This window comes from Phaenicophaeus curvirostris, unplaced genomic scaffold (assembly GCF_032191515.1).
Source record: "Phaenicophaeus curvirostris isolate KB17595 unplaced genomic scaffold, BPBGC_Pcur_1.0 scaffold_51, whole genome shotgun sequence".
Taxonomy (NCBI): Eukaryota; Metazoa; Chordata; class Aves; order Cuculiformes; family Cuculidae; genus Phaenicophaeus; species Phaenicophaeus curvirostris.
The window spans coordinates 1,075,764-1,088,579 of NW_027206674.1; the positions used below are offsets into that span (position 1 = coordinate 1,075,764).

Below are 12,816 nucleotides of genomic sequence, written 5' to 3' on the forward strand. Positions count from 1 at the left end.
GGGAACAGGACCCCCCCCCCACCCTTCACCATGCGACCCCCCCCCCCACCCAGCTATGAGCCCCCCCCCTTTGTGTTGGGGGGGCACAGCCCCCTCTCTTGGGGACAATGGGGACATTGGGGGGGGGCAAAGCCAGCAGCACCTTGGGGACAAGGTGGGGGGGACAGGGACCCCCCCAGCAGCGCCGATTTTGAGGGGGGGGGGGGGCGCTCAGCCCAGGCACCGGTTTCGGGGGGGGGGTGGTGGGGTCCACTCTGCCCCCCCCCCCGGCTGTGTCACCTTGTCCCCAACCCTGTGGGGGGCACAGCCCAGGCACAAAGTGTGTCCCCCCCGTTCCCCAGTGTCCCCAAGCCTCGAGGCGGGGCACTGAGGTGACACTAGGGGGGGGGTTAGCCCTGTGTCCCCCCCACCCCCAGCCCTGTCCCCCCCTCCCCATGACCCCTGGGGGGGGGGATGCATTTAATTACCCCCCCCCCAGCTATGACCCCTTGGTCCCTTTCCCCAAATTTTGAGGGGGGGACACCCCTTTACCCCCCAAACCACCCCCCCCCTCCACTTGGTTGTGGGGAGAATCCTTGGGGGGGGGCACTGGGCTTGGGGACAATCCCCCCCCTTTATTTTTGTGCCCCCCCCAGCTCTTTCCCTAAGCCTGGGGAGGGGGAATGACCCTGGGGGTGCCCCCCCCTGCTTTTAGCTCCATGTCACCCCCCACCCTGTCCCCAAACACGGGGGCGGGGGGCAGAGGTGACACTTTAGGGGGGGGGGGCACCACCCTTTGTGTCCCCCCACCTCCTTTTTGCTGGTGGCACTGGGACAGGCACCGGGGCGGGGGGTTGGTGGGGTCCCCCCCCCTCCCCTCTTTCTCCACCTCACTTCGGGGTGCTGGGCTTTTTGGGGGGTCCCCCCTTTGCGGGGGGGTCCCAGGGGCCCCCCCCTGGATGGTGAAGGCGTCGACGCTCATGGACATGGTCTTGGCCGGGATCTGCGAGAAGCGTTTCCCGTCCGAGTGGTACTTGAAGAGGTTTTTGACCATGGGGAGGGGGACGAGGCGCGGGCCGGAGCCCGCCAGGCGCCGCAGCTCGGGGGGGGTCCCCCCCCAGCGTGTAGAGAGCCCGGAACTGGCACCCCCCGTCCCGGAAAAGGATCAGGAAGTGGTTGGCCGTGCTCTTCTCCACTTCCTGGAAGGGTGAGAAAGGGTTAAAGGGAAGGGGGGGGGGAAGAAGAAGGAAGGGTTGGGGGCGCGGAAGGGGTTAAACCGGGGCGGAAGGGGTTAAACTGAGCTAGAAGGGGTTAAACTGGGGACTAGAACGGGTCTCCTGGACCTTCTCGAGGAGCTCCAAGCCCTGGGGTCTCCTCTGTCTCCATGTCCCCGTGTCCCTCACCTCAAGGACTTGGTTCTCCTGAACCTCCTTGATGAGCTCCAGGCCCTGGGGTCTCCTCTGTCCCCATGTCCCTCTGTGTCCCTCACCTCAAGGACTTGGTTCTCCTGAACCTCCTTGATGAGCTCCAGGCCCTGGGGTCTCCTCTGTCCCCATGTCCCTCTGTGTCCCTCACCTCAAGGACTTGGTTCTCCTGAACCTCCTTGATGAGCTCCAGGCCCTGGGGTCTCCTCTGTCCCCATGTCCCGTGTCCCCATGGTGGGTCCCCATAAAGACGTGGCTCTCCAGGAATCTCCTTCACCTGCTCCACCAGCCCCAAGGGTGTCACCTCTGTCCCCCCTCTGTGTCCCCTCACCTGGAGGACGTGGATCTCCTGGGGCTCTGTGCCCTGTCCCCCCCCCCGTCCCCCCTGTGTCCCCCCCCATGTCCCCGTGTCCCTCACCTGGAGGACGCGGATCTTCTGGGGCTCGTTGACGCGTCCGGCCAGGCAGCAGTGAGCCAGCGCGTTGTGGATCAGGTGCTTGTTGGAGCGAGCGCTCGGCTCCTTGTACAGACGGGGACCTGGGGACACGGGACAGTGAGGGGACAGGGGGGGACACAGGGACAAGGGGGGGCAATGGGGACACTGTGGGGACAATGGGGACAGGGGGACATGGGGGACAGGGCGGGGACACAGGGACAAGGGGGGGCAATGGGGACACTGTGGGGACAATGGGGGACAGGGGGATAGTGTGGGGACACAGGGACAAGGGGGAGAATGGGGACAGTGTGGGGACAATGGGGACAGGGGACATGGGGACAGTGCGGGGACACAGGGACAAAGGGGGGGCAATGGGGGACAGGGGGACATGGAGACACAGGGACAAGGGGGACAGTTGAGGAACACGGGGAGAACGGGAACAGCAGGGGACAACGGGGATGGGGACAGGGGGGCAATGGGGACATGGGGACAGTGTGGAAACAGGGACAAGAGGGACAATGGGGGACAGTGTGGGGACATTGGGACAAGGGGGGACGAGGGGTACGGGGGATAATGGGGACAGAGGAAGAAGGGGGAGAGTATGGGGACAATGGGGGACAGGGGACAAGAGGGACATGGGGACAATGGGGATGGGGACAGGGGGATAGTAGGACAGTGTGGGGACAATGGATGGGGGACGGTGACAATGGGGACAGCAGGGGGGACAATGCCAGTGAGGTGTGCTTGGTGACAGGAGGGGTGATGGGGGGGGGACAGGGAGCCCCGGGGAGGGGACAGAGGGGACAGGGGGGGTGACAGGGGGTGCGAGGTGCCACTCACCCGTGTACTCGGCGGGCGAGGAGGCGCAGGAGCCGTTGTTCTCCCAGCCCCCCCCGCGCCCGGGGGACCCCGATGGGGACACGGGGCGGCTGGAGAGGGGGGGGACACAGTGAGACACCCCCCCGACACATCCCCTGCCCCTCAAACCCCCCCCCAAACCCTCAACCCCCCAAAACCCCCTTGACGCCCCCCAAAAGCCCCCCTAGACCCCCCCCAACCCTGAACCCCCCCAAACCCCTTTATGCCCCCCCAAACCTCCCCCCTGAGCCCCCAAAGCCCCCCCTGACCCCTACAAAACCCCCCTTGGTGCCCCCATCATCCCCCCCCCCCACCTCTTCTCCCCCCCCTCACCTGCTGGCGCCCCCCCCCGGGCTGCCCCCCCCCCGGCTCGGCGGCGACGCTGGACAGGGAGAGGGTGCTCTGCGAGTAGATCTTGGAGAGACGAGCGCCTGCGGGGGGGGGGAAATTAGGGGGGGGGGGGGCACAGGGACACCCCAGAGCCCCCCCCAGCCCAGCACGAGGCTTGGACCCCCCCCAAAAGAGCAGCAGGAGCCCCCCCGTTGCCCCCCCGCATACCCCTGGGGGTGGTCAATCACCCATATACCCCCCTTTTACACCCCCCCCCATATCAAGAAGACCCTGGGGGGGTCAATACCCTCTTTTACCCCCCCATATACCCCCTTTTACCCCCCTTGCACCTCCTTTGCCCCCCTCTTTGCCCCCCCCCATACCAAGGAGCCCTCTGGGGGGGGTCAATCCCCTGTATACCCCCCTTGCCCCCCCATATACCCCCTTTTACACCCCCCCACTCATACCGAGGAGCCACTGGGGGGGGTCAATACCCCCCTTTACCCCCCCATATACCCCTTTTTCAGCCCCCCTTTGCCCCCCCCATTACCAGGGAGCCCCCTGGAGGGGGTCAATGCCCCATTTTACCCCCCCTTGCACCCCCCTTTTGCCCCCCCCCACCGAGGAGCCCCCTGAGGGGGGTCAATCCCCCCCTGTACCCCCACATACCCCCCTTGCCCCCCCATATACCCCCCTTTTACCCCCCAATTTTGTCCCCCCCCTTACCGAGGAGCCTCGGGAGGGGGTCAGTCCCACATACACCCCTATTTACCCCCCCTTACCCCCTACTTTGCCCCCCCCCTTACCGAGGAGCCCCCGGGGGGGGGCGCGCGGGCGAGGGCCGAGTCGTCGCAGCAGCGCTGTCGGGGGGGCCCGGGGGGGTTTTGGGGGGGTCGGGGGGCTGTCCCTCGGTGCTGGGGGGTCCCTCGTTGCTGGGGGGGCCCGCGGGGGGGGCGCAGAACCTTCTCCAGCTCCTCCATCAGCTTCAGCTGCTGGCGCCGCTCGTACTCCTGCCGCGTGAAGTCCCCGCGCCGGGACCCCCCCTCGTCCTCGGGGGTGGGGACGGGGGGGCGCGGGGGGGGTCCCTGGGGGGGGGGGTCACAACACCCTGAGACCCCCCAGCGGGCTGGAAAGAGGGGGGGACAAATACCCCTCCCCCAGCTTTTGGTACCCCCCCCCAATTTTAGGTGCCCCCCCCCCCAATGAGTGTCCCCCCCCACGTTTGGGTCCCCCCCTCAAATTTTAGGTGCCCCTCCCCCTCATTTTGGGTACCCCCCCCCCACCTTTGGGTGCTCCCCCCTTTGGGACCCCCCCCCTCCCTCTTCGGGTGCCCCCCCCAACTCTGGTCGCCCCCTCACCTGGCGGGTGCCCCCCCCCTCGGGCCTCTCGCCCCCCCAGAGGCGTCGCTGCTGCTGCTGCCGCTGCAGGAGCCCCTCGCGCCGCTGAGTGTCCTCCTGCGGCACCTGAGGAGACGCCGTCACCCCCAGACACGGGGGACCCCAGGGACCCCCCTCCAGCACCCATGGGACCCCCCAGTGACCCCCACCCAGCACCCATGTCATCCTCCAAACCTCCACATCCTTCATCCCCGTGTCTCCACCACCTCCACCCTCCTGTTCCCCCAGTCCCGTTCCTCCTACATCTCCATCACCCCCATCTCCATCACCTCCACCGTCTCGTTACTCCATCTCCACCACCTCCATCTCCATCACCCCAATCTCCATCACCTCCACCTCCACTGTCCTGTTCCTCCATCTCCATCACCCCCATCTCCACCACCCTCATCTCCACCATCCCACCACCTCCACGTCCCGTTCCTCCATCATCTCCATCACCCCCATCTCCATCACCTCCACCATCCCATTCCTCCACCTCCATCACCCCCATCTCCATCACCTCCACCGTCTCGCTCCTCCATCTCCACCACCTTCATCTCCACCCACCTCCACCATCCGTTCCTCCATCTCCATCACCCCTATCTCCATCACCCCACCGTCCCATTCCTCCATCTCCACCACCCTCCATCTCCACCACCCTCATCTCCACTATCACATTCCTCCATCTCCACCACCTCCATCTCCATCACCCCCACCGTCCCGTTCCTCCATCTCCATCACCTCCCATCTCCATCACCTCCACCTCCACTGTCCTGTTCCTCCATCTCCATCACCCCCATCTCCACCACCCCCATCTCCTCCACCTCCCGATCACCACCCCTCACCTCGAAGAAGAAGCCGAGGCTGCCCCGGGTCTCTCCGCGGCCCCGGCCTCGGTGGGCGACCCCTCCAAGGAGTCTCCTTCTCCTTCCTCCTCGTCCTCCTCGTCCTCCTCGGGGCGCAGGTTCTCCAGGGGCACCTCGAGGAGGCTGGCGCGGCGCTCGCCCGGCGAGGAGACGTCGCTGGTTCCGTCCCCGGAGACGCGTGTGGAGCCGCCGGGACGCAGGTTGCCTCTCGCCTCCATCTCGGGAGCTTCGGGCGACTCGGGAGGAGGTGGCGGTGGACGCGGCTCTTCCTCTTCATCCTCCTCCTCGGAGAAGTGGATGGACGAGCGGGTCTGGACGGGGACCTGGCTCGGGGAGAACTTGCGCAGATGAGGCAGAGTGTCCCACGTCGGTGGGCGGCGTCAACACCCGCGTCAAGGTCGGGAGACGCAGCTCGGCCGGCCGGGCCCTGCGGGGGCTCCTCGGAGCTTTGCGGGGCGGGGGGGCCCCGGCTTTCCGTGCCGGGGACGGCGAGGAGGGCGCCTTGGGGGGCGCGGCCGCCCCCCGGCTGCTCTTGGGGACGGGGATGACCCAGGCCTGGCCGGAGGGTGGACGCTGGTCCTGGAGGAGCCGCTCCTGCTGTTGGCTCAAGCGCTGCATGTCCAGCTGGAGGGTGTTGAGCGCCGTGCTCAGCTTGGCCATGGCCGCCTCGTAGTGACCCGGCGGCTCCTGAGGGGCGAAGGTGACTTGTTTCTTGCCTCCGGAACCTCCTGCTCCTTCTTCTTCTTCCACCACGTCCTCCTCCCTCTTGAGCTGAGGAAGGCGCTCTTCCCCAGGCGCTGGCGGTGCTTGGCGAAGATGGCTTCGATCCTCTTCTTCTGCGCCTCGATGGCGCGGCGCTTCTCCTCCAGGCGGGCGCCCAGTTGGCTCATCTCGGCGCTCAACCCTTCGCCGCCTTCGCCGGGGCCTTCGCGGCGCTTCGGGGACCCACCGGGAGGGGCAGAACCTCCGCTCCCACCTCCTCCTCCTCCTCCAGAGGCTTCTTCCAACTTCTTCTTGCGCTCCGCGAAGCTCGTCATGGTGCGACCTTGAGGGTTGGAGGAGGAATCGGGGGGTGGACGGAGGTCTGGGGGGTCCCCAAGGTCCACGGGGGGGTCTCCGAGATCTTTGAAGGCATCTCTGAGACCTTTAGGGGCGTCTCGGAGATCTTTGTGGGGCTCCCCAGGGATCTTTGCGGGGGTCTCGGAGATATTTGGGGGAGTCTCCGAGATCTTTGGGGGCATCTCTGAGATCTTTGGGGGCGTCTCCAAGATCTTTGCGGGGTTCTCTGAGATCTTTAGGGGCGTCTCCGAGCTCTTTAGGGGGTTCTCTGAGCGGTTTGGGGCTGTCTCCAAGATCCACGGGGGGTTCCTTGAGGTCCGGGGAGTGGAGGTAGAAGGCGTCTGGGGGGCTCCCTCGGGCAGGAGGCGCTCGGAGCTGTGGATGATCTGCAGAGCCTCCTCGATGGTGGGGAGGTCGTGGGGCTCGGCCAGGCCGTTGGGGAGCCGCGGGGCGCCGTGGGGCGGCGACGAGGCCTTGGGGGGCAGCGCGGTGGCGGCGGTGGGGGGCGGCCAGGCTGTCCGAGCTGGCCGAGCGGGGCGAGCGCCGCCCCCAACGGGTTCCCCATCACGATGTCCACGTCGCTGTCGAGCCCGAAGGGGATGCTGAACGACACGGCCTGGGACAGCGGGTGGCTGGGGGGCACACGGCGAGGGGGGGGTTGGGGGGCGCGGGGAGACCCACGGCTGCCCCACAGCAGCCTGCCCCTGCCCCACGGCCGCCCCACGGACGAGGGTCTCTGCCCCACGGCACCTCGGCTGCCCCACAACTGCCCCACGGCACCCCAGCTGCCCCACAACTGCCCCACGGACAAAGGTCTCTGCCCCACGGCACCTCGGCTGCCCCATAGACAAAGGGTAGTTGCCCCACAGCTGCCCCATAGCAACTCGGCTGCCCTACGGACAAGGGTCTCTGCCCCACAGCACCCCACGGCCCGCCCCATAACTGCCCCATGGCCAAAGGTATCTGCCCCATAGCGACTCAGCTGCCCCACGGACAAGGGTCTCTGCCCCACAGCTGCCCATGGATGCCCCATAGCACCTTGGCTGCCCCACAGCCACCCCACGGACAAGGGTCTCTGCCCCCCCGGCCCCCCCGGCCCCTCACCTGAGCGGGTTCTTGCCCCAGGCCTTGCCGAAGCCGCCGTCGCCGTGGGGCAGGGACGGGGAGTGGGGCAGGGGGCCTGCGGGGCGCAGGGAGTCAGCGGAGCCCCCCCCACAGGGTCCCCCCCCAGACCCACAGCGCCCCCCAACTGCCCCAAACCCCCCCAGTACCCCTCGCTCCCAGTGCCCCTCAGTGGCCCCCCCACTCCCAGTACCCCCCCATTCAACTCCAGAGACCCCTCATCCTAGTGCCCCCCACTCCGAGCCCCCCATCCCAGTATCTCCCAATCCCAGTACCCCCCTATCCCAGTGCCCCCAGTACCCCCCCACTCCCAGTACCCCCCCAACTCCCAGTACCCCCCCCATCCCAGTACCCCCCCCACCCAGTAGCCCCCATCCCAGTCCCCCCCCCACCCAGTAGCCCCCATCCCAGTGTCCCCCAATCCCAGTACCCCCCCCATCCCAGTACTACCCCCCACTCCCAGTATCCCCAGTGCCCCTCCAACTCCCAGTACCCCCCTATTCCCTGTACCCCCTTATGGGGGGGCTCTCACCTGGGGAGCCCTGCAGGGGGGGGGGGCTCTGGCCCCCCGACAGCAGCGGGTGACGGAAGTTGAATCCGGGGGAGCTGGGTGGGGGACACAAAGTGGAGAGGGGGAGTCGGGGGGTGCCCAGCCCCCCTAAACCCCCCCCTCACCCCCTTTCCCCCCCCCAACCACTCACCTGCTCTTGGGGGCGGGGGCGTCACCCGGGCCGCTGGAGCTTCTGGTGGGGGTGGGGGAAGGTTGGAGGGGGGCCCCCCATATTGGGGTTCTGCCCCCCCCCCAGTAACAGACCCCCCGCCCAGTGCCCCCCCCTCAATTCCAGGCCCCCCAGCTCCTTCCCTCCCCCGGAATCCTCTCCCCCTGCCCCTCCCTAATCTGCCCCCCCATAACTGGGGGCCCCCCCAGATCCCCTTCTCTGCACCCCCCCATTCTTCCCTATCCCCCCCCCCAATATTCAGGAGTCCCCATCCCTGCCCCCCCAATTCCTGGGGGTCCCATCCCTTGTGTGTCTCGCCCCAATATTTAGGGGTCCCCTCAATTGCACCCCCTAATATTTCGATGTGTCCCCCTTGCCCCCCCCATTTCAGGGGTCCCCATCCCTGCCCCCACCATGCCCCCCCTCATATTTAGGGGTTCCCCTTTGCCTCCCCCCAATATTTAGGGGTCCCCCTTTCCCTCCCCCCTGTTTTGGGGTCCCCCCCGTACCGAGGGCCCCCCCCAGGTCTCGGGGGCGCACGAAGGGGGGTCTCAGCACCTCGAAGCACAGGAACAGCTCGGCCAGGAAAGCCCCAACGTTCAGCTGGGGGGGGGGGGGGACAGTGACCCACAGGGTCCCCCGTGTCCCCCACACCCCCACGTCCCCCAACGTCCCCTTGTCCCCCAACGTCCCCCAATGACCCCAATGTCCCCATATCCCCCAATGTCCCCTTGTCCCCCCCATGTCCCCCAATGTCCCCTTGTCCCCCAATGTCCCCATATCCCCCAATGTCCCCTTGTCCCCTAATGTCCCCTTGTCCCCCAATGTCCCCCATGTCCCCCAATGTCCCCTTGTCCCCCCACGTCCCCCAACGTCCCCTTGTCCCCCAACATCCCACAATGACCCCAATGTCCCCATATCCCCCAATGTCCCCCCATGTCCCCCAATGTCCCCTTGTCCCCCAATGTCCCCCAATGTCCCCAATGTCCCCATATCCCCTAATGTCCCCCAATGTCCCCTTGTCCCCCAATGACCCCAATGTCCCCATATTCCCCAACGTCCCCTTGTCCCCAATGTCCCCCACGTCCCCCAACGTCCTCTTGTCCCCCAACGTCCCCCAATGACCCCAATGCCCCCATATCCCCCAATGTCCCCTTGTCCCCTAATGTCCCTCGATATCCCCATATCCCCCCAATGTCCCCCATGTCCCCACATCCCCAATGTCCCCTGTGCCCCTCAATGTCCCTGTGTCCCCCAATATCCCCCAGTGTCCCATATCCCCCAATGCTCCAATGTCCCCATGTCCCCCAATGTCCCCATGTCCCCATATCCTCCAATGTCCCCCCATGTCCCTCAATGTCCCCCAATGTCCTAATGTCCCTCCATGTCCCCATACTCAACAGTGTCCCCTGTGTCCCCCTATCCTCCAATGTCCCCCAATGTCCTCATGCCCTCCAATGTCCCCATACCCAACGATGTCCCCATATCCCCTAATGCCCCAATGTCCCCACATCCCAATGTCCCCATATCCCTCAATGCCCCCCAATTCCCCCCAATGTCCCCATATCCTCCAATGTCCCTGTGTCCCCTGTGTCCCCCTATCCTCCAATGTCCCCCAATGTCCTCATGCCCTCCAATGTCCCCATACCCAACGATGTCCCCATATCCCCTAATGCCCCCATGTCCCCACATCCCTCAATTCCCCCCGATGTCCCCGTGCCCCCCGATGTCCCCGTGTCCCCTCACGCGCAGCGCGGGGTCCATGTAGAGCAGGTCCTCGAGGGCGAGGGGGCAGCGGGTGCCCAGGTGCCTCCGGCTGAACTCCCGCACCAGCCCCAGGTTGTGAAGGGCCTCGGCCACCGACAGCGGCTCCTGCAGGCACAGCTCTGGGGGGGGGACACTGTCACTGTCCCCAGGGCCCCCCAAAAGTGTCCCCAGGGCCCCCAGAGCATCCCCAGAGCCAACAAAGTGTCCCCAGAGCCTCCAAAGGGACCTAGAGACCCCCAAACGGAAGCCATCGACAGCAGCTCCCGCAAGCACAGCTCTGGGGGGGACAGTATCACCCCAGGGCCCCCCCAAAACTGTCCCCAGAGCCCCCCGAGTGTCCCCAGAGCCTCCCCAGAGCCCCCTGAGTGTCCCCAGAGCCTCCAAAGTGTCCCCAGAGCCTCCAAAGTGACCCTAGAGACCCCCAAACCGAAGCCATCGACAGCAGCTCCCGCAGGCACAGCTCTGGGGGGGACGGTATCACCCCAGGGCCCCCCCAAAACTGTCCCAGAGCCCCCAGAGTGTCCCCAGAGCTCCCAAAGCGTCCCCAGAGCCCCCAGAGCATCCCCAGAGCCCCCAAAGTGTCCCCAGAGCCCCCAAAGTGACCCCAGAGCCCCCCAAGCATCCCCAGAGCCCCCCTAGCATCCCCAGAGCCCCCCTAACTGTCCCCAGAGCCCCCCAATCATCCCCAGAGCCCCCAAAGTGACCCCAGAGCCCCCCAAAGTGAAGCCACCCACAGCAGCTCCTGCAGAGAGGGGGGGGCGCAGTGAAAAATAGCGGGTACAGGGGGTTTGGGGGGGCACAGACACCCACAACACCAGAACCACCCCCCCAAGTGCCCCCCTCCCCCCCCAAAATGCCCCCCCAAACCAACACTGGGGTGGATGGGGGCAACCAGGACCCCCCGTAACCCCCCCCCCTATACCCCCTTTTACCCCCCTCCCTATCCCTTTTAAACCCCTTCCCAGACCCTTTTACACCCCCCACGACCCCCCAACGCCCCCCCGTGACCCCCCCAGACTGAAGATAAATGCCCCCCCACCCCAAAAAGACCCCCCAAACCCACACTGGGTTGGATGGGGGCAACCAGGACCCCCCTTAACCCCCCTCCCATTCCTTTCACCCCCTCCCCAGCCCCCCCCGGACTGAAAATGCTCCCCCCCCACCCCAAAAAGCCCCCCCAAACCCACACTGAGGTGGATGAGAGCAACCAGGCCCCCCCATACCCACTTCTAACCCCCCCATACCCCCCTTTTAACCCCTCCCCATCCCTTTCGTCCCCCCCCATCACCCCTAACACCCCTCGGCGCCCCCCCCCACCCCAAAAAGCCCCCCCAAGCCCACACTGGGTTGGATGGGGGCAACCAGGACCCCCCTTAACCCCCCTCCCATCCCTTTCACCCCCTCCCCAGCCCCTTTTACCCCCTCCCCAGCCCCCCCCGGACTGAAAATGCTCCCCCCCCACCCCAAAAAGCCCCCCCCTCACCGTCGAGCCGCAGGGCCTGGGGGCAATAGTAGTGGATGGCGGCCCCCAGGGCCCCCCCGTTCGCAAGGTCCTTTAAACCCCATCACGGGGGGGAAGACGGGGCTGGGCCGGGGGGGGGGCCTTGTCCTTGCGGTAACGAATCTGGGGGGGTGGGATAGGGGAGAGGAGGGGGGGTCAGTTTGGCGGGGGGCTGACCCCCCCAGAGTAAGGAGGGGGGGGAGAAATAGGGATCCCACCCCCCCAAAATGAGGAATAGAGACCCCAAAGCCCTATAAAATAGGGGGGGGGCAGCAATGGGACCCCCCCAGAATGAGGGGGGGATAAGGACCCCAAACCCCTATAAAATAGGGGGGGGGCAGCAATGGGACCCCCCCCGGGGGGGAATAGGGACCTCAAAATGAGGGGGGGTGTAAAATCGGGACCCTGAACCCCCCTAGAATGAGGGGGGGAATAGGGACCCTAAAATGAGAGGGGGGGTAAAATAGGGACCCTGCCCCCCCAAAAAATGACGCATGGGGGGGAATAGGGAACCTGAACCCCCCCCCCCCCAAATAAGAGGGGGGGGTAAAATAAGGACCCTGAACCCCCACAAAATGAAAGGGGGGGTAAATAGGGACCCTGACACCCCCAAAAAATGAGAGGAGAGGGGAATAAAGACCCTGACCCCCCCCAAAATGAGGAGGGGGGGACAGCAACAGGCATGCACACACCCCCCCCAGACTCCCCCACATGCTGGGGGGGCACATCTGGCCCCCCCCAAAATCCTAGTGAGGGGGGGGCATCCAAATGCAAGCGGGGGGGGGCACAAAGAGGGGTTTCCAGGGGTGTCCCCCCCATTTTTAAGAAGGGGGGGGGCACCAGAGGCCCCACAAACCCTATTGGAGGGGGGAGGGCAGCATTGAAGCAGCGTTAGCAGAGGAAGGGGGGGGGATTTGGGGCGGGGGGGGGCATAGGGGGGCCGGGGGGGGGCAGAGGGGGTGAGGGGGAGTCGATAGGGGCCCCCCCTCAATTTTTTGGGGTGCTGGGGTGGGGGAAATACTTTACCACAGCCGGTTTATTCCCTGATTCCTTCAAACAGAAGGCGATCGCGTGCTGGGGGGGGGGGAAAAGCGTCAAGGGGGGGGGCAAATGGGGAGGGGGGGGCAAAATGGGGAGGGGGGGACAATTGGGGGGGCAAAATGGGGAGGGGGGGCAAAAAGGAGCAGGGGGGGCACCCCCCGTGCACAAAGCAGCATGCGGAGACAACGGGGGGAGGGCAAAAAAGCAAGGAGGGGGGGGTCATTTTGGCGCCCCCCCCACTTAATTTGGGGGGGTCTTTCCCTCTTTGTGCCCCCCCAATGATTTAGGGGGGTTATTTGTGCCCCCCCCATTTATTGAGAGTCCTTTTGCTGCCCCCC

At 66.1% G+C, this 12,816-nt stretch overlaps 1 protein-coding gene across 1 annotated transcript in view; it reads right to left on the reverse strand.

The window, feature by feature from the left end:
- Positions 1-643: 643 nt before the first annotated feature.
- The window catches only part of LOC138734015 (calmodulin-regulated spectrin-associated protein 3-like), a 13,653-nt gene continuing 1,480 nt past the window's right edge, over positions 644-12,816 (reverse strand). Inside the window, 19 exon segments of the mRNA XM_069881548.1 lie at positions 644-1,087; positions 1,089-1,178; positions 1,822-1,940; positions 2,680-2,768; positions 3,035-3,128; positions 3,834-3,858; positions 3,861-4,112; positions 4,386-4,490; positions 5,296-5,631; positions 5,633-6,021; positions 6,024-6,755; positions 6,794-6,960; positions 7,433-7,508; positions 8,152-8,193; positions 8,679-8,772; positions 9,916-10,055; positions 11,420-11,522; positions 11,525-11,560; positions 12,464-12,511. Coding sequence (XP_069737649.1) covers positions 644-1,087; positions 1,089-1,178; positions 1,822-1,940; positions 2,680-2,768; positions 3,035-3,128; positions 3,834-3,858; positions 3,861-4,112; positions 4,386-4,490; positions 5,296-5,631; positions 5,633-6,021; positions 6,024-6,755; positions 6,794-6,960; positions 7,433-7,508; positions 8,152-8,193; positions 8,679-8,772; positions 9,916-10,055; positions 11,420-11,522; positions 11,525-11,560; positions 12,464-12,511 — 3,381 coding nt within the window.